Source organism: Bombina bombina, chromosome 3 (genome assembly GCF_027579735.1).
Source record: "Bombina bombina isolate aBomBom1 chromosome 3, aBomBom1.pri, whole genome shotgun sequence".
NCBI lineage: Eukaryota > Metazoa > Chordata > Amphibia > Anura > Bombinatoridae > Bombina > Bombina bombina.
In genome coordinates, this window is record NC_069501.1 from 475,880,090 (window position 1) to 475,907,378 (window position 27,289).

The following is a 27,289-nucleotide window of genomic DNA, read 5'->3' on the forward strand; positions in this document are numbered from 1 at the left end:
ATCATGCATGATAAAAAAAAAGTTGACATGCATGATAAAAAAAATTGCAGAAATTAAGAGATCACTTTAAAAAAAATCATATTTGTAAATGTGCAAACAAAAATAATTCTGTGAATTCAATATTGTACATTAATGATCTGGGTAGATGGCTAGATGAAGAAAAGTACTTTTAAAAGGTTGACATATGTTTGTTTGTTTTTTCCCCAACCAAGAGCACCACTTCAAATATAGTGTACAAATGTTCCCATCTGTCAGCTGTACTTATGGATTTTGAAAATGCTGTACTCTATATGGTCTTGGTGGAACCATAAGCTGTGGTACTCATACCATTAGATCTGGTTAAATGCAGGATTTAGGCGTGTTGGTATGTATTTCAAAATTAAGTCAGCTGTAGTGTAAACTGCACAGTTTTAAGTTAACCTGTCTCATTTCAAACACTGAGCAATCTTAGTCTGAGAGTATAACATTTTATGCAGATGTAAAAATCTTAGATAAAATGCCTCCTTGCATCTGGAAAGTCCTTGAATAAAGGGGCAGTAAACTGGAATGTAATATATATATATATATATATATATAGTCAGTGGAAAAGAAGTCACTCACAGGGTCTTGTTCAGAATAAATAAGTGAATATTAAATAAATATTCACTTATTTATTCTGAACAAGACCCTGTAAGTGACTTCTTTTCCACTGACTATACACTTGCTTGAAGTGCACCCAGGACAAGGAAGGCTGTTTAAAGCCCAAAGGAAGCAGGAGTGCTACTACCCTCGCCACAAAATATATATATATATATATATAAATGCATATCTGCCAAAAGGGTACCTACCATTTGTGTATTGAGGAGGAAACATTTATGCATGGTTTTAAATATAGAATTTCTACAGCATTGTCAAATAATCATAAATACACAGCTGCTAAAAAAATGTGTTTTTATGGACCCCTTCCCCACCATACAACTACTACCACACTGAAGTTACAATCCGAAATTGCACAAAGAAATAAAAAACATATGCTAAGTAAGTCCTACCTCCTCTGCAAATGAAAGTGATCCGCCGTCTGACTCAGGCACACACTGTACAAGCAAAGTGCCAAGTCTGTCTCACACTGTGCATAGTGGTTTAGTGCACACTCAGAAACCCTCTCAAATGCTAATACTTTACTCCTTGTAATAACATTTGAATGCAGTGTGCAGCGTATGGTCTGAGCACTGACAGGTTGACCCCCCACCCCTTCAACCTCTGCAGCAAGGCTGGCAGCACTCATACGTCTATTTCCCAAAGACAACCTCTGGATATGATGCTGAGCACATGCACTCAACTTCTTTGGTCGACCATGGCGAGGCCTGTTCTGAGTGGAACCTGTCCTGTGAAACCGCTGTATGGTTTTGCCCACCATGCTGCAGCTCAGTTTCAGAGTCTTGGCAATCTTCTTATAGCCTATGCCATCTTTATGTAGAGCAACAATTCTTTTTTTTCAGGTCCTCAGAGAGTTCTTTGCCATGTTGAACTTCCAGTGACCAGTATGAGAGAGTGTGAGAGTGATAATACCAAATTTAACACATCTGCTCCCCATTCACACCTGAGACCTTGTAACACAAACAAGTCACATGACACCGGGGAGGGAAATTGGCTAATTGAGCCCAATTTGGACATTTCCACTTAGGGGTGTACTCACTTTTGTTGCCAACAGTTTAGACATTAATGGCTATGTGTTGAGTTATTTTGAGGGGACAGCAAATGTACACTGTTATACAGGCTGTACACTCACTACTTTACATTGTAGCAAAGTGTCATTTCTTCAGTGTTGTCACATGAAAATATATAATAAAATATTTACAAAAATGTGAGGGGTGTACTCACTTTCGTGAGATACTGTGTATATATATATATATATATATATATACAGTATATATATATATAAATATATACACACACACACATGCCTATACATATTTAGACATGTGTCTAACCCGACACGCATTAAATTAAATAGCACTCAAGCGAACGTGTTTCAAAGTCTTTTAACTCGTAATAATACCCCTTATGGCTCTCAAGCTTTAGTTAGCACGCCACTTGTAATCTAGCCCTCAATAAAAATGAGCTAAGCTATGTATGTGAAGTTTGATTCGGAAATTTGTTAACAATAACATTACTTTCCTCATCATATTTTTTGTGACATAATATTAAAAAAAAACTATATTTGTGTTATGTGTGTTTTCCTCTATAATCTCCTGAACACAGAAAAATATATATCATACCAGTTTGTCACATTCTGGGGTATTCACACTTGCCTTATATATATTTGTTTAACCTTATAATATTTGTGTTGTATTTGGGATATTTAGAGCAAAAATTGTATCCCTGTATAAGGCTCAATTAAACCCCAAGAGAATGCACCAGCTGCCCACCAGCCTAATATATATTTTTTAAGTATATGTCACTATGGGGCCAATTCTCTAAATCTCGCCAGATCAGTTGTGGTTTTTCACGCTGACCCTTGCAGGTACTGCCGTGGTGGAATTCTCATAAAAGAGGGGCAGTCCCTGAGAATGGCTAGATGTCTCCTATATAAAGTAATGGAGCTCGCTGGAAAGGGACGCTTCGATCCATAGAGCGAAGTTAGCAAGGAACAAGATGGCACTTTAAAAATTAAATCCTGCAGCCAATATAAATCACATTACGCTGCTTTTGCTTATAGCATCTTACAATCGCTTCTATTTTTGTATGCATACGGTTTTTTTATTAGGGTTATAAGTATTTTGAGTGTTTTGAGGAAAAACTCCACACTTTCTAACTGGCAAGAAAAAACTGTGAGATCTGAAGTGTGAAAATACAGAATTATGCTGGGATTAGACAATTCATATACGCCCTGGAACTCCCATATTCAGCCTATTTTTAACAAAAGCAACAATTACGCTTTGTATTTGGTACTTATAAGTACGAATTCTTATGTGTTTATTTGCACATCCACCATACTTAAATTACGATTTACACTGTGCATATTTAATACAATTTATTAACAATATAATTTTGTCCTGCAAATTTTTATGTGAATGATTCCATTTTTTGTTTTCTATGATTTATAAACTACAAATTTAATTGTGTGCTTTGGTAATGTATGCATCTACTGCCTATACGAAAATGCAGTATACGCACCTTAGTGAGACACCCTGTTTTCATAGTAAAAAGTGGCTTTCTAGAATTCCACTAGGGAAATAGAAGAGCTGGCGAGCATTCTTAAATAATATCACCAGCCCAAAAAGTTATAGAGACTCGGCCCCTGGATAGTAAGGCTAATCCAAAGCCATACGCCTGCACCTTTTCTTAAAACCAGTATGCCAAGTCCTTTCACATCCTCTCTACATTCAGAGATGGAAAGACTTAGGAGTGCACTGTGGATTCAGGCACTGAGACCAACTGGATGGCTTTTGATTGGTGATACCACCCAATGATATATATCTAGACTGTTTGGTGGCCGGTGCATCCTCTAACAGCACAACTTCGGGGGGTTAATTTGTCCTATTTACAGAATGAGCTACAGGCCCCTACTTATCAAGCCGTCGACTTTCTTGCACTCGACGGCACCAATACGCTCGCCTAAGTTCGCCTTACATTGCTGCCACGGACCTGAATACGTTCTCCAAAATTATCAAAAAAGCTGTCAAAAAGCGATGCACAAAGTACGGGGCGATGAGCAGCGGACTGTTATTAACTAACATTCATCGATCTCGCTGCTCTTCGGCTTTTTCACAGCTTTCTTGCTACACTGTCTCTAAGCACCCACACTATACTATACTGTTTTACCCCCTAAACCGCCGCTCCCGGACCCCACCGCACCTAAATAAACTTATTAACCCCTAAACCACCACTCACGGTCCCCGCCGCAACTCTAATAAATGTATTAACCCCTAAACCGCTGCTCCCGGAGCCCACCACCACCTATATTATACTTATTAACCCCTAATCTGCCGCCCCCTATACCACCGCCACCTACGTAAACTTATTAACCCCTATCCTGCCACTCCCGGACCCCGTCAAAACTAAATAAATGTTTAACCCCTAAACCGCCGCTCCCGGAGCCCACTGCCACCTACATTATATTTATTAACCCCTAATCTGCCCCCCCTACACTGCCGCCACTATAATAAACATATTAACCCCTAAACCTAAGTCTAACCCAAAACCTAACACCCACTAACTTAAATATAATTTAAACAAATCTAAATAAATATTCCTAGCATTAACTAAATTATTCCTATTTAAAACTAAATACTTACCTATAAAATAAACCCTAAGATAGCTACAATATAACTAATAGTTACATTGTATCTAGCTTAGGGTTTATTTTTATTTTACAGGCAAGTTTGTGTTTATTTTAACTAGGTACAATAGTTATCAAATAGTTATTAACTATTTAATAACTACCTAGTTAAAATAAAGACAAATTTACCTGTAAAATAAAACCTAACCTAAGTTACAATTACACCTAACATTACACTATAATTAAATAAATTAATTAAATTAACTACAATTAATTACAATTAAATAAAATTAACTAAAGTACAAAAACAAACAAACACTAAATTACAGAAAATAATAAAATAATTACAAGAATTTTAAACTAATTACACCTAATCTAATCCCCCTAATAAAATAAAAAAAGCCCCCCAAAATAATAAAAATCCCTACCCTATACTAAATTACAAATAGCCCTTAAAAGGGCTTTTTGCGGGGCATTGCCCCAAAGTAATCAGCTCTTTTACCTGTAAAAAAAGATATAATACCCCCCCAACATTAAAATCCACCACCCACACACCCAACCCTACTCTAAAACCCACCCAATCCCCCCTTAAAAAACCTAACACTAACCCCCTGAAGATCACCCTACCTTGAGATGTCTTCACCCAACTGGGCTGAAGTCCTCCACGAAGCCAGGCAGAAGTGGTCCTCCAGACAGGCAGAAGTCTTCATCCAAGCCAGGAAGAAGAGGTCCTCCAGACGGGCAGAAATCTTCATCCAGACGGCATCTTCTATCTTCATCCATCCGGCGCGGGTCCATCTTCAAGACATCCAACGCGGAGCATCCTTCCAGGCCGACGACTACCCGACGAATGAATATTCCTTTAAATGACGTCATCCAAGATGACGTCCCTTGAATTTTGATTGGCTGATAGAATTCTATCAGCCAATTGGAATTAAGGTAGGAAAAATCCTATTGGCTGATGCAATCAGCCAATAGGATTGAGCTTGCATTCTATTGGCTGTTCCAATCAGCCAAAAGAATGCGAGCTCAATCCTATTGGCTGATTGGATCAGCCAATCGGAATTCAAGGGACGCCATCTTGGATGACATCAATTAAAGGAATATTCATTAGTCGGGTAGTCGTTGGCCTGGAAGGATGCTCTGCGTCGGATGTCTTGAAGATGGACCCGCTCCGCGCCGGATGGATGAAGATAGAAGATGCCGTCTGGATGAAGACTTCTGCCTGTCTGGAGGACCTCTTCTTCCCGGCTTGGATGAAGACTTCTGCCCGTCTGGAGGACCACTTCTGCCCGGCTTTGTTGAGGACTTCGGCCCGGTTGGGTGAAGACGTCTCAAGGTAGGGTGATCTTCAGGGGGTTAGTGTTTTTTTAAGGGGGGATTGGGTGGGTTTTAGAGTAGGGTTGGGTGTGTGGGTGGTGGGTTTTAATGTTGGGGGGGTTATTGTATCTTTTTTTACAGGTAAAAGAGCTGTTTACTTTGGGGCAATGCCCCGGAAAAAGCCCTTTTAAGGGCTATTTGTAATTTAGTATAGGGTAGGGATTTTTATTATTTTGGGGGGCTTTTTTATTTTATTAGGGGGATTAGATTAGGTGTAATTAGTTTAAAATTCTTGTAATTATTTTATTATTTTCTGTAATTTATTGGGAGGTTTTCGTACTTTAGTTAATTTTATTTCATTGTAATTAATTGTAGTTAATTTAGTTAATTTATTTAATTATAGTGTAGTGTTAGGTGTAATTGTAACTTAGGTTAGGATTTATTTTACAGGTAAATTTGTCTTTATTTTAACTAGGTAGTTATTAAATAGTTAATAACTATTTAATAACTATTGTACCTAGTTAAAATAAATACAAAGTTGCCTGTAAAATAAAAATAAACCCTAAGCTACCTACAATGTAACTATTAGTTATATTGTAGCTAGCTTAGGGTTTATTTTATAGGTAAGTATTTAGTTTTAAATAGGAATAATTTAGTTAATGCTAGGAATATTTATTTAGATTTATTAAAATTATATTTAAGTAAGTGGGTGTTAGGTTTAGGGTTAGACTTAGGTTTAGGGGTTAATATGTTTATTATAGTGGCGGCGGTGTAGGGGGGGGCAGATTAGGGGTTAATAAATATAATGTAGGTGGCGGCGGGGTCAGGGAGCGGCGGTTTAGGGGTTAAACACTTTATTTAGTTGTGGCGGGGTCCGAGAGCAGCGGATAGGGGTTAATAACTTTTATTTAGGTGGTGGCGGTGTAGGGGGGGGGGCAGATTAGGGGTTTATAAGTATAATGTAGGTGGCAGTGGTGTAGGGGGCGGCAGATTAGGGGTGTTTAGACTCGGGGTACATGTTAGGGTGTTAGGTGTAGGCATTCCAATAGAAATCAATGGGATATGGGGCAGCAGCGAACATGAGCTTTTGCTGCTTTCCGACTCCCATTGATTCCTATGGCATCCGCCTCCTCCAGGGCGGCGGATTGAAAACCAGGTACACTGGGCCGGAATAGTGGCGAGCATACCTGGTAGAAATTTGATAACTTCCAAAAGTAGTCAGATTGTGCCGCACTTGCGTTCGGAACATCTGTAGTGACGTAAGCATCGATCTGTGTCGGACTGAGCCCGGCGGATCGTATGTTACGTCACTAAATTCTACTTTTGCCGGTCTGTAGGGTTTGATAACTAAGGCGAATCAAGCTCGCCACAAATACGCTGTGGAATTCCAGTGTATTTGCGGTTGACAGCTTGATAAATAGAGGCCACAGAGTAAAGTATTCATTAACCATTACAACTGGGGTGAGTAATTATCATAGCAATTTCTTATACCTAATTTTTGCTACAGCTTTAAATGTAAGATTCTTATATGCAAGGTCCAAAAATCCCACCACTTGAGTGCACCCTTATTATGCACTATTACAGGTCAAGCCATACTCATATTCAGACACTTATTTTAAAAAAAAAGCAGCAAAATACTCAAGTTGTATGGACCCATATGAATACACAATGCACGTGCTCTCCAGCAGATTCGTTTGTCACACACCTTCTGTCAGACACACATTTGCATTCATACCATCTCACCCAGTTACTCCTATCTTGGAGCAAGTGCAATGTGCCTGCCAGGGTCAAGTGTCTTGTGTCTGGATCTCCTGGTGTGAGTATTCTCTATCTATCCCAAAAAAGAGCAACATTGTCCCACAAGCCCCCACACTTATCACACACAAGCAGGTATAAACCTAGATTACAAGTGGCGTGCAAACTTATACTTAAATAATGTTAATATTAAAATAATATAAAGTGTTTATATGTGTATAATACTTTATTTGAATGTGTTTTACATGTGTTTTATGCAACGTTTTCTTTTATAACCCTTACAGTTTGCTTCAGGTCTCAAGGTGCACTAAATATTCTAAGACAGTTTTGGCTTGCACTCAAAAGCAACCTATAGCTTTCAACTTGCAATACTAGCGCAAATCAGCACAGTCATGATATCTATTGAAAGTAATGGTTGCGCTTGAGCGAAGTTGGTCATGCTAACCCTACTCTGGTTAGTGCACTTTACTATGGTCTTGTAATATCAATGTGGCGTGCTTATGGTAGCACGGTCAAGCAAAATTGCACCACTTGTATTCATAATGAGACAGTAAGTAAGTGCAATATTTTATATAAATGACTAACTATGGGCAACATTTCAATCTTGTCACATTCAGGACTGATGCAAACATGTAGCAAGAAATTTTTTTCAATACAGAATCATATTTGGTTGTAGTTATTATTATAATTTATTTGTAATGAGTCGCCAAAGCGTTGGGAAAAGTTTCTAGTGAACTCTTGCTATGAATACAAAAACCCTTTTAAGTACACCTACCTTGACATGTTGCAAAGTCCTAACATCAGACACAAGGCATGGTAAAACTCAATGTGAACATATCAAACATACATTATCCGCCATATGGAGTTAACTAAAAGCAGACCTCCCTGCCAGTGATTAACGTTAACAGAGACAACTCCACCATACTTAACCCTAACCTGTCAAGCCCTAACCTCAAGCCCCCACCTATCAAATCCTAAAAATGATCCCTTTCCCAACATAATTAAACATAATGGGCTTAGAGTACAAGTCTGCGCATAAATAATATTGGAATATTGCAGGTGTGCTAATTTGCACGCTTATTACAAGTTGAAAGTAAACACGTTTGCTCAAGCACAATCAAATTTCATGAGTGTCTGGTTAATGTGACTGAAGACCTCGCATAAAGGGTTAGGGATAAAATAAAAGTTGCACCAAACACAACATAAATACATTAAAATAAACTGTAACTCTTATATAAACACTATGAGGCCGATTTATCAAGCTTCGTATGGAGCTTGATGCCCCTAAAAACTGCTGCTCCATAACTTGTCCGCCTGCTCTGAGGCCGTGGACAAAAATCAACCCGATCAAATACAATCGGGTGGATTCACACCCTCTGCTAGCAGCCGATTGGCCGCAAATCTGCAGGGGGCGGCATTGCACCAGCAGAAGCGGTCAAGGGCAAAAAAAAGGACCGGAAGGCCAAGATAACTTTCGAAATCTGATGAGATGTTTCTCAGAGTTTCTTCTTTGAGAGACCAGAAGAAGTCCAGCAAGGACCTGGGTCAGCATCTGGCAACATCATTGGGATGCCAAGTTGACCATTCTACATTACGAAGAAGCTTGATCAGGAATGGTCTTTGTGGAAGGGTAGAAGCCAAGAAACCACTTTTTCAGAAGGGGGACAGGGTGAAAAGGCTAAGATATGCTAAAGCTCACAAAGATTGGATTAAAGATCAGTGGAAAAGAGTATTATAGTGTGAAGAATCCAAGTTTAAAAATTTTGGGTCCAATCATTGACAATATGTGAGAAGAGTTGGAGAGAGCTGGAAGAATGAGTGCTCGCGGCCTTCAGTGAAACATAATGGAGGGTCTGTCCTGGTTTGGGACTGCATTTCTGCCAGTGGTGTTGGCGATATTGTCTGAATTGATGGGATCATGAATGCTTAAAAGTACAGACAGGTTTTCATTCATCATGATTGGGAATGGTTTTATTTTTCAGCATGATAACTATCCCAAGCACAATGCTAATGCAGTGAAATATTATTTGGAGAGAAAAACAGCTAATAAAACACGGACTGTCATGGACTGGCCTCCACAGTGTCAAAACCTGAATATTTTAGAAGCAGTGTGTGATCACTTCGACAGAGAAATAAATAAAAGACAACCTAAATCTAAAGAACTCTGGGAAGTGCTAAAAGAAGCCTGGTATAATATATCAGAAAATTACTTCAGAAAACTTCAGGACAGTCTCCCCAAAAGAGTTCAAGATGTGCTTAGTGCCAAGGGAGGTCACACTAAATACTGACTTTTGCCTGAAGTAGCCATTTTGTTCTGGAAATTATGTTTTTTTATATTGTGTGTACATATTTCCTTTTTTTCTGTTTGTATTTTAATAGACGAGAAATAAAATAAATATGGAAGGTCATTAAAGCTAATCTAATAGTGGCCTAAGATTTTTGCACAGTACTGTATATAAATATGAGTGAAATACTTTATTTTAATATATTACACATTTTTTATGCAAATATTCAAGCCTTAACACTCTCCAAGAGCGCTATATTTTATGTGTTGCGCTTGAGGGCAAAACATAACTCATCACTTAATATGAGCGATAATAGCACATGTTGGCCATGTTAAGATGATAATCTGATAAATCTTGTTTACCATTCATTAGATAATAAAACAGAGAATTGGACTGCGCTAGCACATCTAATGGGTTAAACCAACAGAAAAAATGGTCTTTTCTCCAAACCCAAAAAGAGTAATTTCTAAAAGAATATTAGATAGCTCTGATTCCTAAAATCTAGGAACCTGAACTATCAAGTAGCTGTGGCGCAAAAAAGAGCTGAAAAGCCACTAATAATATGGCCCTTTAAAAAGGAAATATAACTGAGTAATGTAATGTTAAAAACTATTTAAAAATAATTTAAAAATAAATGATAATACTAGGGCAAATATACTAAAAACAAGTTTTAATGTATTCAAATGCAAATAGAATTAGATGACTCAGTAAAATACTACATATACAGAGTCATCAGCACAATAATAGAAAGTTAAAAATTACTGCAGTAAAAAAAGAAATTCATACATCAATGCATAAAAAACATTAATGCATATAAAAACATGAATTCATACAGATAAAAACATGGACATAGACAAGAATACAACCATCACATGTGTATCAATAGATGTACGGTGCCTACAAGGAGTTTTGGAGCTTCAGGAGATGTGTAGCAAATGTATATCGTATAATGTCGCTCCTTAAAGCAATTTGCTCATGCTACCTTCTTAAAAATACACCAGGGTTTCCAAATAGAAAAAGACAGGATTGATTTCCTAAGAGAAGACAAGAAGAGAACAACTTGTCACCAGCGGAATACAGTTCAAAACATAAAGGCATCCAATTTTAATTACACCGGAAGGTGTGTGTACTTGATCCTTAATAGCTGATCGGGAGCGTCCCACGCTCAAAGGATACTCTTCTCCTCTAAGTTCCCGCAGTCGGTGGTTTCGGCAATGCAAATCAATGCAACAGCTGTGATCCACGCTCTAACTACGGATCGTTAGAGCAGTCTAATTCAGGAGCAACGCGTTTCGGCTATTCAACAGCCTTTCTCAAGCTCTAACTTGCTATAGACTGTAAGCTCTTAATATAGGGATATCGTAAGCAGTTCTTAAAGTGGTATTGCAAAACAGAATTTGGCAAAATAAATATAAACTTTAAAAAGGGGATTTTTACTATATAATGAATATTAAAATGAATATTCTAAAAATAACTTGATCAATGTGATTTAAAGTTTATTTTCATCTTTAATTCCATTAATGCCCTTATTTTGTGTGGATCTCTTCCTCATTAGTTCTTTTCTATCATGTTTTTTCATATAATAGTCAAATTTACTTGCAAAAATGTGGTACCGCTATGGGGACCAGATTTGCCCCAAGTTATGCGAATCTCTTTATGGGACTTTGGGAGAAAGATTTTCTCTCCAATAGCATACTTGCGGCAAATCTGGTCCTCTATAAGCGGTACATAGATGACATTATAATAGTCTGGAAGGGAACAAAAACTGAATTTGAAAGGTTTTTACAGGAAATGAACATAAATAAAGTGAATTTGAAATTTACTAGTGAACTAAATAAAGAAAAAATAAACTTTCTAGACTTGGAAATCTATATAGCAAATAATGCCATTAACACTAAAACACACTTCAAAACCGTTGATGCAAATAGCTACATCCACCAAACCAGTTGCCACCATAGAAAGTGAAAGATAATATACCAAAGGGGCAATTGTTAAGAATTAGAAAAAATTGTAATAATGATAGTGATTATGATACACAGTCTAATATCCTAAAAGAAAAGTCCATAGCAAGAGGATATGAAGAAATAAAAATTGAAAATATTAGAGAGGATGTAAAAAAACGTGATAGAAAAGAACTAATGAGGAAGAGATTCACACAAAATAAGGGCATTAATGGAATTAAAGATGAAAATAAACTTTTTATCCCTTTTATTACTAAATACAGCCAAAATAGTCAACTTATTGAGAAAATAATTAGGAAATATTGGCCGATACTTAAAAGCGATGATAGAATAGGAGATCAGTTACCAAAATATCCCCACATAGTATACAAAAGATTGCAACATTTGAAATCTATCCTGGCACCTACTGAGATAAAAAAAGAAAATAAATAAAGACAAATATCTTATGGGAAAGACCATTAATGTTTTTTTCCCATGCCTCACATGTAAAGCGTGTAAACATCAAGAAAAGAGGAAAGAAATAACATCTAATGTGACAGGAAAGAAATATAAGATAAAACAACAAATAAGATGTCAGGATAAAAATGTGGTATATCTCTTAGAGTGTAGGTGTGGCCAACAGTATATAGGTGAGTCAGAAAGACCCCTGAGAGATAGAATTAGGGAGCACATTCTGTCCATTGAACATTGTGATCAGGACAGAAATAAAGATCTTCCTATACCCAAACATTTTAAGGGGTGTAATAATGCTAATAAAAAATATCTAAAGTATACAGGAATAGCAAAGATCAAAAAAAATTGGAGGGGTTCTGATACACATAACAATTTACTTAAATTAGAGAGTAAATGGATCTTTGAAATGAAAACCCTAACACCCAATGGACTTAATCAAGAATTGGATTTAGGGTGCTTTCTCACAGAGTAGTTTTTTCTGGTAGCTTCTATTCTTTTCCAAATGGTACATGTTTCTTATATGCTGCTTTCTAATATGATATATATATATTTTTTATGGTGTAATTTTTTTATTATGATGTATTTTTAATATGATGTATTTTTAAAGGAATCTATTATATGTATTATTTGCACATCAATTCCATAATATATGATGTTAATACTTATATATATTTTTATATTTTATAAAAATTATTATGTCTTAAAATACATATAATTCATAAATTCTTATCTCTTGGTGTGAAATATATATTTTTTTCTATTTCTTAATATATTCTCTTTTTTTATGTGAAATATATTGTTGTAAATATTCTTATTTAAACATATTTTGATAAGATTGTGCGCTTTTGCTTTAAGCAATTTCTATGGGGATAAAATTATTAAATCACATTGATCATATTCATTTTAATATTCATTATATAGTAAAAATCCCCTTTTTAAAGTTTATATTTATTTCGCCAAATTCCATTTTGCAATACCACTTTAAGAACTGCTTACGATATCCCTATATTAAGAGCTTACAGTCTATAGCAAGTCAGAGCTTGAGAAAGGCTGTTGAATAGCCGAAACGCGTTGTTCCTGAATTTGACTGCTCTAACGATCCGTAGTTAGAGCGTGGATCACAGCTGTTGCATTGATTTGCATTGCCGAAACCGCCGACTGCGAGAAGAGTATCCTTTGAGCGTGGGACGCTCCCAATCAGCTGTTAAGGATCAAGTACACACACCTTCCGGTGTAAGTAAAATTGGATGCCTTTATGTTTTGAATTGTATTCCGCTGGTGACAAGTTGTTCTCTTCTTGTCTTCTCTTAGGAAATCAATCCTGTCTTTTTCTATTTGGAAACCCTGGTGTATTTTTAAGAAGGTAGCATGAGCGAATTGCTTTAAGGAGCGACATTATACGATATACATTTGCTACACATCTCCTGAAGCTCCAAAACTCCTTGTTGGCACCGTACATCTATTGATACACATGTGATGGTTGTATTCTTGTCTATGTCCATGTTTTTATATGTATGAATTCATGTTTTTATATGTATGAATTCATGTTTTTATATGCATTCATGTTTTTTATGCATTGATGTATGAATTTCTTTTTTTACTGCAGTAATTTTTAACTTTTTATTATTGTGCTGATGACTCTGTATATGTAGTATTTTAATTAGTCATCTAATTCTATTTGCATTTGAATACATTAAAACTTGTTTTTAGTATATCTGCCATATTATTATCATTTATTTTTAAATTATTTTTAAATTATTTTTAAATCGTTTTTAACACCACATTACTCAGTTATATTTCCTTTTTAAAGGGTCATATTATTAGTGGGTTTTCAGCTCTTTTTAGCCCCACAGATACTTGATAGTTCAGGTTCCTAGATTTTAGGAATCAGAGCTATCTAACATTCTTTTAGATTTTTTTTTACCATTCATCAGTCAGACCAGATTGTGCGCTACTGAAATTCTTAGAACAGGGTTGTGATATAGATAGTGCACCCTGCTCTATTAATTGCGCTCAACTTGTAATCTAGGTTAATGGTGCCAAAGAAATTGTGTATTGTGAAGAGATAAGGTAACCACACATTTGGAAGAATACCCAAAATACAAAATTCCACCTTGGCCTTCATCAAGATTATTTACCATGTTTTCCATTTAGGGCTAGATTACAAGAGGAGCGATATTTTTCGCTCTCGCTCAAACGTTATCTTCACTAGACGGAGTCTTCTTGCGTGGCTGTGTTAATGTATTCTCCCATAGATTTCAATGGAGCGTGAAAACAGCAAATAAAAAACTAACACCCATGCTTGCTAACCCGATCGTGTTTATTCAAGTGCACTAAACCCGACATGAATTATGAATATTTCGCATTCCAATGTTCTTCACATAGGTGAATATGTTCTATTAATTCTTAAATATGATTTTTCATGTTTTCATCTACTTGACAGCAAAGAGCTCCAATGCAATTATATATTTCTATATATGTATACATACTGTATGCATTTATGTTTCTATATGTGTATGTATATATGTCTGTAAATACATAAATATACATATAAATACATATGTTCCCACACACACTTATATACCTGTATATATATATATATATATATATATATATATATATATATATATATATATATATATATACACACACATATATATATAGTCCAATTATAAAGACAACACTCACTGGATTTTATAAAACTTAACTTTTATTCCAAACGAATCATAAATAGTCCCATGACGTTTCGGTGCCTGACTGGCACCTTTATCAAATGGATTCACACAGCGTGCAGGTAGATGGTATATCCTGGCATCCGGGAAGTCTGTTAAAAATAGTAGATGCTGCAGCCTTATATACCTGATCTGGCATCTTGTTAACAAATGAGTAAACACTGTTTTCGGCTCCAGGCGCACGTGTCCATGCCCCCTTCCAGTCCATCCGCTTCGTGCCTATTGGTTTGCGTCACCCTCTCAACCAACCACCCATCCAAGGTGAAGGGAGCCAGCACATGGCTAATTAGCATATATCATACTGCGCATGTCACTGCGGTGAACGGGATAGAGAAACTTGTGATCGCTGCAGCATTCTAAGTTTAAAAATGCATATACAAAAAAGCATATACAGAAAATCTGCGCACTGTACACAGTATTGATTGAAAGTGTATAAATACATAGGCAATGTGACGTGGATGTAATGATGTGTGTAGAGGGATATTTGGAATCCTATGGATGGCCTTTTTTCATCAATTTTGTATTGTGTTATGGCAATGGAATCTGGCGAACACATCCCAATCCGGTGTAGAAAGTAGGAAACAGGAAACAAATATGCAGATATATACAGAAACACTTGGAATAGCCACTTCAGGGTAGTACAGGAATCAACCAATAAAAGGACCAAAGTCCATCTTGACAGTAAGTCCCATTGGTTCCACTGTATCCAGAGTGTATATCCATTTTGTTTCAAGTTGTAGTAATCATCTCCCTTGGTCACCCCCTCTTGACAGGGGAGGGATATGATCAATGATCATAGTTCTGAGACTTGAAATGCTGTGTTTGTTCAGGGCAAAATGTCGGGCCACCGGTTGGTCAGAGGATCCATTCTTTATTGCTTCCCTAATGGCAAGCCTGTGATTGGCCATTCTCTCCCTAAAGGTGGTTATTGTTTTACCCACATAAAACAGGGAGCAGGGGCAAATAAGGATGTACACCACATAGGTGCTATTGCATGACAACCTGTGTCTAATTTTGAATCTTCTGTTGGTGTGGGGATGTTGGAATGTAGTCCCTGTTGACATCCCACAGAATCGTACCAGAAGGAGACGTGGTTAAAGTCTGCACAACAGGGATGTTTTAAATGCGGTGACTGCATTACATGCAATTGGATGTCAACAGGGACTACATTTAAACATCCCCACACCAACAGAAGATTCAAAATTCGACACAGGTTGTCATGCAATAGCACCTATGTGGTGTACATCCTTATTTTCCCCTGCTCCCTGTTTTATGTGGGTAAAACGACAACCACCTTTAGGGAGAGAATGGCCAATCACAGGCATGCCATTAGGGAAGCAAAAAAAAATGGATCCTCTGACCAACCGGTGGCCCAACATTTTGCACTGAACAAACACAGCGTTTCCAGTCTCTGAACTATGATCACTAATCATATCCATCCCCTGACAAGAGGGGGTGACCAAGGGAGATGATTGCTACAACTTGAAACAAAATGGATATACACTCTGGATATAGTGGAACCAAGGAAACTTAATGTCAAGATGGACTTTGGTCCTTTTATTGGATGATTCCTGTTCTACCCTGAAGTGGCTATTCCAAGTGTTTCTGTATATATCTGCATATTTGTTTCCTGTTTCCTACTTTCTACACCGGATTGGGATGTGTTAGCCAGATTCCATTGCCATGACACAATACAAAATTGATGAAAAAAGGGCATCCATAGGATTCCAAATATCCCTCTACACACATCATTACATCCACATCACATTGCCTATGTATTTATACACTTTCAATCGATACCGTGTACAGTGCGCAGATTTTCTGTATATGCTTTTTTGTATATGCATTTTTAAACTTAGAATGCTGCAGCAATCACAAGTTTCTCTATCCCGTTCACCGCAGTGACATGCGCAGTATGATATATGCTAATTAGCCATGTGCTGGCTCCCTTCACCTTGGATGGGTGGTTAGTTGAGAGCGTGACGCAAACCAATAGGCACAAAGTGGATGGACACGTGCGCCTGGAGCCGAAAACTGCGTTTTCTCATTTTTGAACAAGATGCCAGATCAGGTATACAAGGCTGCTTCATCTACTCTTTTTAACAGACTTCCCGGATGCCAGGATATACCATCTACTTGCACGCTGTGTGAATCCATTTGATAAAGGTGCCAGTCAGACACCGAAACGTCATGGGGCTATTTATGATTAGTTTTAAATAAAAGTTAAATTTGATCAAATCCAGTGAGTGCTGTCTTTATAATTGGACTCTGTGTATCGTTTGATACAGCACCCTGGTACTTGCTTGCCTTCAATTGGAGGATTAGAGTGCAGGCCCTTGCTTTGAATGTTATATACATATATATATTTAGACATGTATATGTATGCATCTATATGTTACCAAAGAGCCAAGAAATACCCTATATCAATTGTGCTCTACAGTTTGTGCACCACTTGTAATCTAGCCCTTAATGTTATAAAGAGCTTTAATTTTAACCTCTACTTGTACCTTTTGCAAGCATAATTTTTCATTCTGTTTGTAAAGTTATGACATAGAAATCATTATCGATGATCATTATAATACCATCAGACAGATATCTGGAGGCATGCATTATATCTGCTTTAGCTTCTGCATGGAGGAATTTGGATACTAGGTACTTGTGGAAGCTCACTTGGGCTTTATGTCTAGATTCAGCTGAGCAAGAGGAATGAAGAATTTTATGGCCTTTTCAGAGTCTAAAAGATGTACTGAACTGAATTTGAACCCTTACACATGTTGAGCATTCTGGTCCTGTTTTCTTTATTTTCTAGTGAAAGTTAAAAAGTGACAATATACAATATATACAATATATATAACTAGAGACATATGGTGGTAAAAATGACATTAAAGGGACAGTCTACACCAGAATTTGTATGGTTTTAAAAAAATAGATAATCCCTTTATTACCCATTCCCTAGTTTTGCATAATCAACACAGTTATATAACTACACTTTGTGATTATCTTGTATCTAAGCCTTTGCAGACCGCCCTCTTATTTCAGTTCTTTTGACAGACATGCATTTAGCCAATCAGTGCTGGCTCCCTGGAACTTCACGTGCGTGAGCACAGTGTTATCTATATGACACACATGAACTAACACCCTCTAGTGCTGAAAAAACTGTCAAAATACCCTGAGAGAAGAGGCAGCCTTCAAGGGCTTCGAAATTAGCATATGAACCTCCTAGATGTAGCTTTCAACAAAGAATACCAAAAGAACAAAGCGAAATTGGTGATATAAGTAAATTGGAAAATTGTTTAAAATGACATTCTCTATCTGAATCATAAAAGTTTATTTTGGACTAGACTGTCCCTTTAAGTAAAAAATCCTTTATTAACAGCTATCCAGACAGCTATTCGGCTACACCAGTCAGGCTCTCGATCCCTACACAGAGAGCTTCAAAGCAAACGACGAGAGCAAAGAGAGCAGCGCGAACAGAGGAGGCTAGCACGGGAGCAAGAGATGCAAAGGCTGACTGAGCTGCAGAGTGAGAGGGAGAGGCAGCAACAGGAACTTGATCAGCTCCGAGAGGCGCAAAGAAAAGCAGAGAACGCTATGAAGCAAGAACAGCAAAGACATAAGGAGCAACAGGAAGAAATGCAAAGACAACTGACGGAGCAGCTACGAGAGGCAGAAGAGGTCAGTAAAAGGATACATAGGAAATGTGCGTAAAATGGTCAAAAAGTCATAAAAGGAGAAAAACATATATTGGAAGAATTACCAGGTACAGAGGGTAGAAGATAATAATATGGGTATGTTGGTGGGTACAGAGAGAATGATAGAAATAAAGCACAGAGAGGAAGAAAACAACAGAAATGATGAACTTTTGAGCAAGCCAAAGTTAAGAAATAGAAAATAAAGGGGCTTAGGGGTTTGTTATTGGGGTGAAGACTGCATGCATTTTATGGGAAAAGGTCATATTATATTTCTCTAAATGTTAAAGGGACATTAAACCCACATTCAGATGGAGAATACCATTTTAAACAACTTTCTAATTTACTTCTATTATCTAATTTGCTTCATTATCTTGATATTATTTCTTGAAAAGCATATCTAGATAGGCTCAGTAGCTTCTGATTGGTGGCTGCACATAGATGCCTCATGTGATTGGTTTACCCATGTGCACTGTTATTTCTTTAACAAAAGATATCTAAAGGATGAAGCAAATTAGATAATAGAACTAAATTGGAATGTTGTTTAAAATTGTATTTTCTATCTGAATCATGAAATAATTTTTTGGGTTTTAATGTCCCTTTAAGTGTGGAAATCTAGTGGAAGCTTCTGCAAGTTGACTACTGATATTTTCCATAACTGAATTTGCTTCCCTCTCCTAGGCACGAGCCTCTATGCAAGCAGAGATGCAGATGAAGGAAACAGAGGCCGTTCGGCAGAGGCAGAGGATTGTGGAGTTGGAAAAGCTGCAGGAACATCTACAGGAAGCTCTAACCCAGGAGATAAAAGCACGGCGTGATGAGGAGGAGTACAGACATGCTCAGGCCAAGTACAGCTACTTCATATGGCATGCAATTCATTTAGTGCTTTACAAACAGATTCAGTTAATAAGATTCACCCATACTCCAGTGTAAACATTCTGGTCTAATTAAGTTTCTAGATATTCTCATACATATGGTTTAGATTATAGAAGTCCTTTACTACAAACACTCCTGCTAAAAGCTATTCCAAATATGTTCTACCATTTTGGGGGCAAGTACCAGGTCCTAGATAAATAAGAGGAAATGTTTTGGGTTTTTTAAGAAGCAAATAAGAAAAAGAAAAACAATAATCCATTTGTTGGGCTAAAGTAAAAGATTCTTCAAGGTATCAAGACACCTATAATCCTTTAGAAAAACTTATCAAATGATTTATCTAAAAAAAATCCCATAGGCCTCTAGTTATCAAGCCGTCGACTTTCTTGCATTCAACGGCACCAATACGCTCGCCTAAGATCGCCTAACATCGCTGCCGCGGACCTGAATACGTTCGCCAAAATTATCAAGAAAGCTGTCAAAAAGTGCGATGAGCAGCGGACTGTTGTTAACTAACAGTCATCGATCTCATCGGCTTATTCGCAGCTTTCTTGCTACCCTGTCACTAAGCACCCACACTATACTATACTGTTTTACCCCCTATACCTCCGCTCCCGGAGCCCACCGCACCTAAATAAAGTTATTAACCCCTAAACCGCCGCTCCCGGAGCCCACCGCACCTAAATAAAGTTATTAACCCCTAAACCGCCGCTCCCGGAGCCCACCACAACTCTAATAAAGTGTTTAACCCCTAAACCGCCGCTCCCGGAGCCCAGCGCCACCTACATTATATGTATTAACCCCTAAATCGCCGCTCCCAGACCCCGCCGCAACAAAATAAAATGTTTAACCCCTAAACCGCCGCTCACGGACCCCGCCGCCACCTACCTTAAATTTATTAACCCCTAAACCTAAGTCTAACCCTAACACCTCCTAACTTAAAGATAATTTAAATTAATCTAAATAAATATTCCTATCATTAACTAAATTATTCCTATTTAAAACTAAATACTTAACTATAAAATAAAGCCTAAGCTAGCTACAATATAACTAATAGTTACATTGTAGCTATTTTAGGATTTATTTTTATTTTACAGGCAACTTTGTATTTATTTTAACTAGGTACAATAGTTATTAAATAGTTATTAACTATTTAATAACTACCTAGCTAAAATAAATACAAAAGTACCTGTAAAATAAATCCTAACCTAAGTTACAATTACACCTAACACTACACTATCATTAAATTAATTACCTAAATTAAAATAAATTAATTACAATTAAATAAAATTAACTAAAGTACAAAAAAAACAAGCAGTTAGTTTTTTAAACTAATTACACCTAATCTAATCCCCTTAATAAAATAAAAAAGCCCCCCAAAATAAATAAAAAAATCCCTACCCTACACTAAATTACAAATAGCCCTTAAAAGGACCTTTTGCGGGGCATTGCCCCAAAGTAATCAGCTCTATTACCTGTAAAAAAAAAATACAATACCCCCCCAACATTACAACCCACAACCCACACACCCAACCCTACTCTAAAACCCACCCAATCCCCCCTTAATAAAACCTAACACTACCCCCTTGAAGATCACCCTATCGTGAGACGTCTTCACCCAGCCGGGCACAAGTGGTCCTCCAGAGGGGCAGAAGTCTTCATCCGATCCGGGCAGAAGAGGACCTCCAGACGGGCAGAAGTCTTCATCCAGGCGGCATCTTCTATCTTCATCCATCCGGCGAGGAGCGGCTCCATCTTGAAGACATCCGACGCGGAGCATCCATACAGACCGACGACTACCCGACGAATGAATATTCCTTTAAATGACGTCATCCAAGATGGCGTCCCTTGAATTCCGATTGGCTGATAGAATTCTATCAGCCAATCGGAATTAAGGTAGGAAAAATCCTATTGGCTGATGCAATCAGCCAATAGGATTGAAGTTCAATCCTATTGGCTGATCCAATCAGCCAATAGGATTGAGCTCGCATTCTAGTGGCTGATTGGAACAGCAAATAGAATGCGAGCTCAATCCTATTGGCTGATTGCATCAGCCAATAGGATTTTTCCTACCTTAATTCCGATTGGCTGATAGAATTCTATCAGCCAATCGGAATTCAAGGGACGCCATCTTGGATGACGTCATTTAAAGGAATATTCATTAGTCGGGTAGTTGTCGGTCTGGATGGATGCTCCGCGTCGGATGTCTTCAAGATGGAGCCGCTTCTCGCCGGATGGATGAATATAGAAGATGCCGCCTGGATGAAGACTTCTGCCCGTCTGGAGGTCCCGGATCGAATGAAGATTTCTGCCCCTCTGGAGGACCACTTGTGCCCGGCTGGGTGAAGACGTCTCACGGTAGGATGATCTTCAAGGGGGTAGTGTTAGGTTTTATTAAGGGGGGATTTAGAGTAGGGTTGGGTGTGTGGGTGGTGGGTTGTAATGTTGGGGGGGGTATTGTATTTTTTTTTACAGGTAATAGAGCTGATTACCTTTAAAGGGTCGGGTTGATTGACACCCCCCTGCTGGCAGCCCATTGGCCGCGAGTCTGCAGGGGGCGGCGTTGCGCCAGCAGCTCTTGTGAGCTGCTGGTGCAATGCTGAATATGGAGAGCGTATTGCTCTCTGCATTCAGCGATGTCTTGCGGACCTGATCCGCACTGTCGGATCAGGTCCGCAAGACATTTGTTAAATTGGCCTCAAATAGTTTATTAAATATGAATATTGCACAAATTGGCTAAAAATCAAGCTGGATGAATATTTTCAACTCAACATTGGTTCAGTTCCCAGTTTTCGACTATATGGGAGACGGCGAAGGCCGTGCTAAGAGGAGAAATCATTGCTTATATGGCCAGAGTTAAACGGGACTCTAGACTAAAAGAAAGAGAAGTAATAGCCGCCGTAACAAACGCTTATAACAGATACCTAAGCTTCCCCTCGGATGATAACTGGAGAAGATATATTAGGGCAAAGAGAGAACGCAATCATTTTCTAACCTCCCATACATCACACGCAGAATTAAGATACCAAGCAAAACTATACAAATACAGTAACAAATCGGGCAAATTATTATCTAAGCTAGTGAAAAACTGCAGACAATCCTAGATAATTGAATCTATACAGGATAAAGAGAAACTATTCACTTCACCCAAAGAAATTTCTGAATCTTTCTATCAGTATTATATTTATAAGACAATCTATGCCTCTTCTTCTCCAGGTAAGGCAGCACGCATGAAATTCTGGGAAGACATGGTTCTCCCAAGTAGTAGCTCTGAATTTAATCTTAAATTAAACTCTCCAATTTCAGAGCTGGAAGTAAATCAAGCTATCCAGGCACTAAAGTCGGATAAAGCCCCAGGTCCGAATGCGCTGCCTAACGAATTTTATAAAAATTTGGCCTTGACACTCACTCCTCACTTAACAAAACTTTTTAACTCCTACTATATCGAGAACTGACAAATCTCTGTTAATTTCGCAGCATCTCAGACAATTTTAATACTTAAGTCGGAGAAAGATCCTTGTAAAAGAGAATCCTATAGGCCTATTGCTCTTCTAAACACCGACTACAAGCTATTCACCTCCATTTTGGCTAAGAGACTTCAAGAAGGGCTACCGGAGATTATTCATAGAGATTAGACTGGTTTCATAGTAATCGCAGCTCGACCGCCAAAATTAGACAACTACTTTTATTTATTGAGTATTTTAAAAATGTTGACAGCAGCTTGTTGAAAGATTATCCTGATGCTGCAGTCTTAGCTATTGACGCTGAAAAAGCGTTTGACTGTGTGCATCACGACCACTTATTGGACACATTATATCGGTTTGGGTTTACTAATAACTTCCCCAAACTAATCGAAAATCTATGCATTCAATCCTCCACTAGCGTATTCATTAATGGGGTAGAGTCAAATATAATTAGACTGGAGAAAGGCACTCGGCAAGAATGCCCGCTTTCGCCGTTACTGTTCGATCTTGCAATTGAACCCCTAGCCATCAAAATCAGGCAACAGATTGATGGCATAAAAATTCAGAAAAAAGAGGTGAAGCTGGCATTATATGTGGAAGACTTACTGATCTATATGTCTAATACTTCATTAAATATCGCAAAATTTATGAACATTGTTGAATTATTCAGTCAATTCTCAGGTTATAAAGTTAATAAGCTGAAGTCTGAACTACTCTGGTTAAAAAAAACTAAAAAATCTCTGGTAGATAATCCTTTCAAGATAGTCTTTAATTCATTCAGATATCTTGGTGTTAATGTTTCGGCTGACCCCCAAAACTGGTACTCCAAGTCTCCTACAAATTACCACTTATATGAGGAACTGGCAGAATCTTCCCCTCTCGATATCAGGCTGTATTGCACTTTTTAAAATGGTGCTCTTGCCCAAAATGTTGTACATATTACAAAATATCCCTATTTTCTTGTAATCTTACGACATTAAGAAGTTCAACATTGCAGTCCGTCGTTTTATTTGGTAGTCCAAAAAACCTAAGATATCCTTACATAAAATGTCTTTTCCTAAACAATTTGCTGTCTTTGCCCTTCCTGGTTTACATCTTTATAATCTAGTCTTTCTTGGTCGTATTGCAGTTGACTGGATTACAGAGTCAGACCATTTTACAGACAATGGTTTAGAATCCAATATGAGTCACCCATTTTCTTCTGTCTCTCTGGTCCATGTTCCTTTCAACTTAATTCCCAAACAGGTGAAATCATATAAAACAATTTACATGATAATCCAGGCCTGGAGTAAGATTGGAGCTTGAGTTGATTCAAACACTAATATTCCCAGATTCCAAGCCTTTCTAGGCAACCCAGAGTACCAAGAAGGTACACAATCCCCAATACTGCAGAACTGGCATAGGAAAGGTCTTTACTTGGTTTTACAGCTCATCAACCTACCTGCAGAAAATATTAAATCCTTTGAAGAGTTGAAACAAGAATTTGACCTAAGTAATCACATTTTTTTGCATATCTGCAAGCTAGATACGATGCCCTCCAGTTAGTCAACAAATTTGCCTGGAGATGGTCATGGGGTAAGCTTGATAATTGGCCAATTTTGGCCAAAGCAGGGCATTTTTCTATTTCCACATGGTATTTATACTTGACCTCATATAAGGGAGAATCCAGCCTAGAAAATATAGCTCAAAAATGGACACATCTTATCTCTGACAACATTGATCAGAATTTAAATGTATCGCGTTCTCTATCTCTGCTTTTACGCACTACAATAGCTGAGACCTGGAGAGAGTCCCATATAAAATTAATATATCAAACTTATTATACTCCAGACAGAGGTTACAGATGGCATAAAAATAGCTTCAACAAGTGTCCAAAGTGCCGCCTACCAGCTGCAAATTTATCACATATGATCTGGGCTTGTCCCAAGATACAGCAGTTTTGGAATAAAATAGAATTTTGGCTATTCAAGGCGCTTAAATTAACTCCCCTCAGACTTACTCTGAAAGATATAACCTACCTTCAAACGAATCTAAGAAAGTAAACTCGGTTATTCTTGCTCAAGAAATCTAATCTTTAAGAAATGGAAGAGTAGGTTCCCTCCGTCAGTTATGGAAGTTAAGAATTACCTTAAAAAACAATATTTAGTCGAGCAGATTTGAACTCGGACCGAGAAATAGCTTCTTTCTTTAAAAATATGGTCTAAGTTCATCAAAATATTTTCACCCAGAGAAATTTACCATTTGATTCCCATTCAGAAACACTGAATTAGTTTTGTTGGGTATCTGGTAGAATGGAGGGGAAAGAGGTGGGACATAGAGGAGGGGTGTTTTTTTTCTTTCTCGTTTTTTGTAGCACTAAGTATCTTCTCAAGAACGCTGAGGTGCAAGAACCTTTAACTTTTAATTTATTTTTATTTTTTTCTCTTTATTATTTTTCAGGCAAGTTGCCGATTGTTTGTTATTTTAATATGTATGCTATAATTCTAAAACCTCCAACAATGTACCAAAATTATTTTTCACGCGAAGAAAGTTTAGGATGCTAACTGGAAATTATGCAATGTTGATGTATTTATTTTCCGTACTTTTCTTTTACTGTTTTTCTTTATTATGTTGCATTATTGACACATTGTTGGTATAAAACATTAATAAAAAAAAAATATATGAATATTACATAAATATGCTTTTTCATGTTATCATCTACTTAACTGCTAAGGGCTCCAATGCACTTATTTATATGTCTATATATGTGTACATATGTATATATGTACATATGTATATATGTGTTTAAATGTGTATATATGTCTGTATATATATATACACACATATAAATACATAAATACATATGAACACACACATATATAATTTTTTGTGACACAGTGATCATTCTAGCGTAAATCACGATTGCGCTCAAGCTATCTGTTAATGCACCACTTCGCATTTGCCTTGGGTCTAGGCAGACCTCCCCGAGTTTTTCCGATACAGGGACTCCTTATGGTTAAAATATAGACAAAAAGGCTCCCAAGATTACCTTGTTGCTTATTACCACTGTGTAACACCTGTACTAAGCAAACCAGGCTAGCCAAAAACTTCTATTTTTCAGACCAGCTGAACAGCAATCTGTCCAACACAGCCAACTGCTGTAATGTGAACTAAAACCTCTATAACCTCCCTAACCAAACTCTGTCCACGAACATAAAAATAGACGCTAAGATACTAAAGTGCCCCATAGCCATCACTAACACACAGCCAATTTACGAGTTTTGCGTTATGGCTGCTCGCTAATTACTTGTACGTTATTTTTACTGCTCACCTCCCTATAGCGCTGCTATTACAGGTTTGAAAAAAACTGGCTTGCGTGGGCGATATGGTGGTGTTGAGCTCCATGCTTCACCCAAATACAAGCGGTGTTTTGACATGCTCGTGTACAATTTCCCCATATACATCAATGGGGAGAGCCGGCAAAAAAAAAGTCTAACACCTGCGATCGTGGAAACAAAAGCTCCGTTAACGCAGCCCCATTGATGTCTATGGGGAAAGAAAAAGTTATGTTTAAACCTAACACCCTAACATAAAAACCACGTCTAAACACCCCTAATCTTCCGCCCCTAACATTGCCGCCACTTACATTACAGTTATTAACCCCTAATCTGCTGCCCCTAACATCGCCGCCACATAAATAAAACTATTAACCCCTAATCTGCTGCCCCTAACATCGCCGCCACTTACATTACAGTTATCAACCCCTAAACCGCCGACCTCCCGCATCGCAAACACCATTTAAAGATTATTAACCCCTAATCTGCCGTCCACACACACCGCCGATATAATAAACCTATTAACCCTAAACTTAACCCTAACACCCCCTAACTTAAATATAATTAAAATAAATCTAAATAAAACTTACAATTATTACCTAAATAATTTTTATTTAAAACTAAATACATACTTACCTATAAAATAAAACCTAAGCTAGCTACAAAATAACTAATAGTTACATTGTAGCTAGCTTAGGTTTTATTTTTATTTCACAGGTAAATTTGTATTTATTTTAACTATGTAGACTAGTTAGTAAATAGTTATTAACTATTTACTAACTACCTATTTAAAATAAATACACACTTACCTGTAAAATAAAACCTAACCTGCCTTACACTAAAAACTAACATTACAATAAAATAAAATAAATTAAATGAATCAAATACATTTATCTAAATTACAAAAAAAAATAAAGACTAAATTACACAAATTAAAAAACAAAATTACCAAAAATAAAAACAAATTACTCCTAATCTAATAGCCCTATCAAAATAAAAAGCCCCCCAAAATAAAAAAAAACCTAGCCTACACTAAATTGCCAATGGCCCTTAAAAGGGCCTTTTGCGGGGCATTGCCCCAAAGAAATCAGCTCTTTTACCTGTAAAACAAATTACAAACAACCCCCCAACAGTAAAACCCACCACCCACACAACCAAACCCCCCAAATAAAAAAAAATCTA

General features: G+C 37.4%; 1 protein-coding gene across 1 annotated transcript in view; it reads left to right on the forward strand.

The window, feature by feature from the left end:
- DEF6 (DEF6 guanine nucleotide exchange factor) overlaps window positions 1–27,289 on the forward strand; it is a 255,433-nt gene that overhangs the window by 213,027 nt on the left and 15,117 nt on the right. The window contains exons 7-8 of the mRNA XM_053706790.1: window positions 18,144–18,442; window positions 19,138–19,304. Coding sequence (XP_053562765.1) covers window positions 18,144–18,442; window positions 19,138–19,304 — 466 coding nt within the window. The remainder of the gene's footprint in view (window positions 1–18,143; window positions 18,443–19,137; window positions 19,305–27,289) is intronic.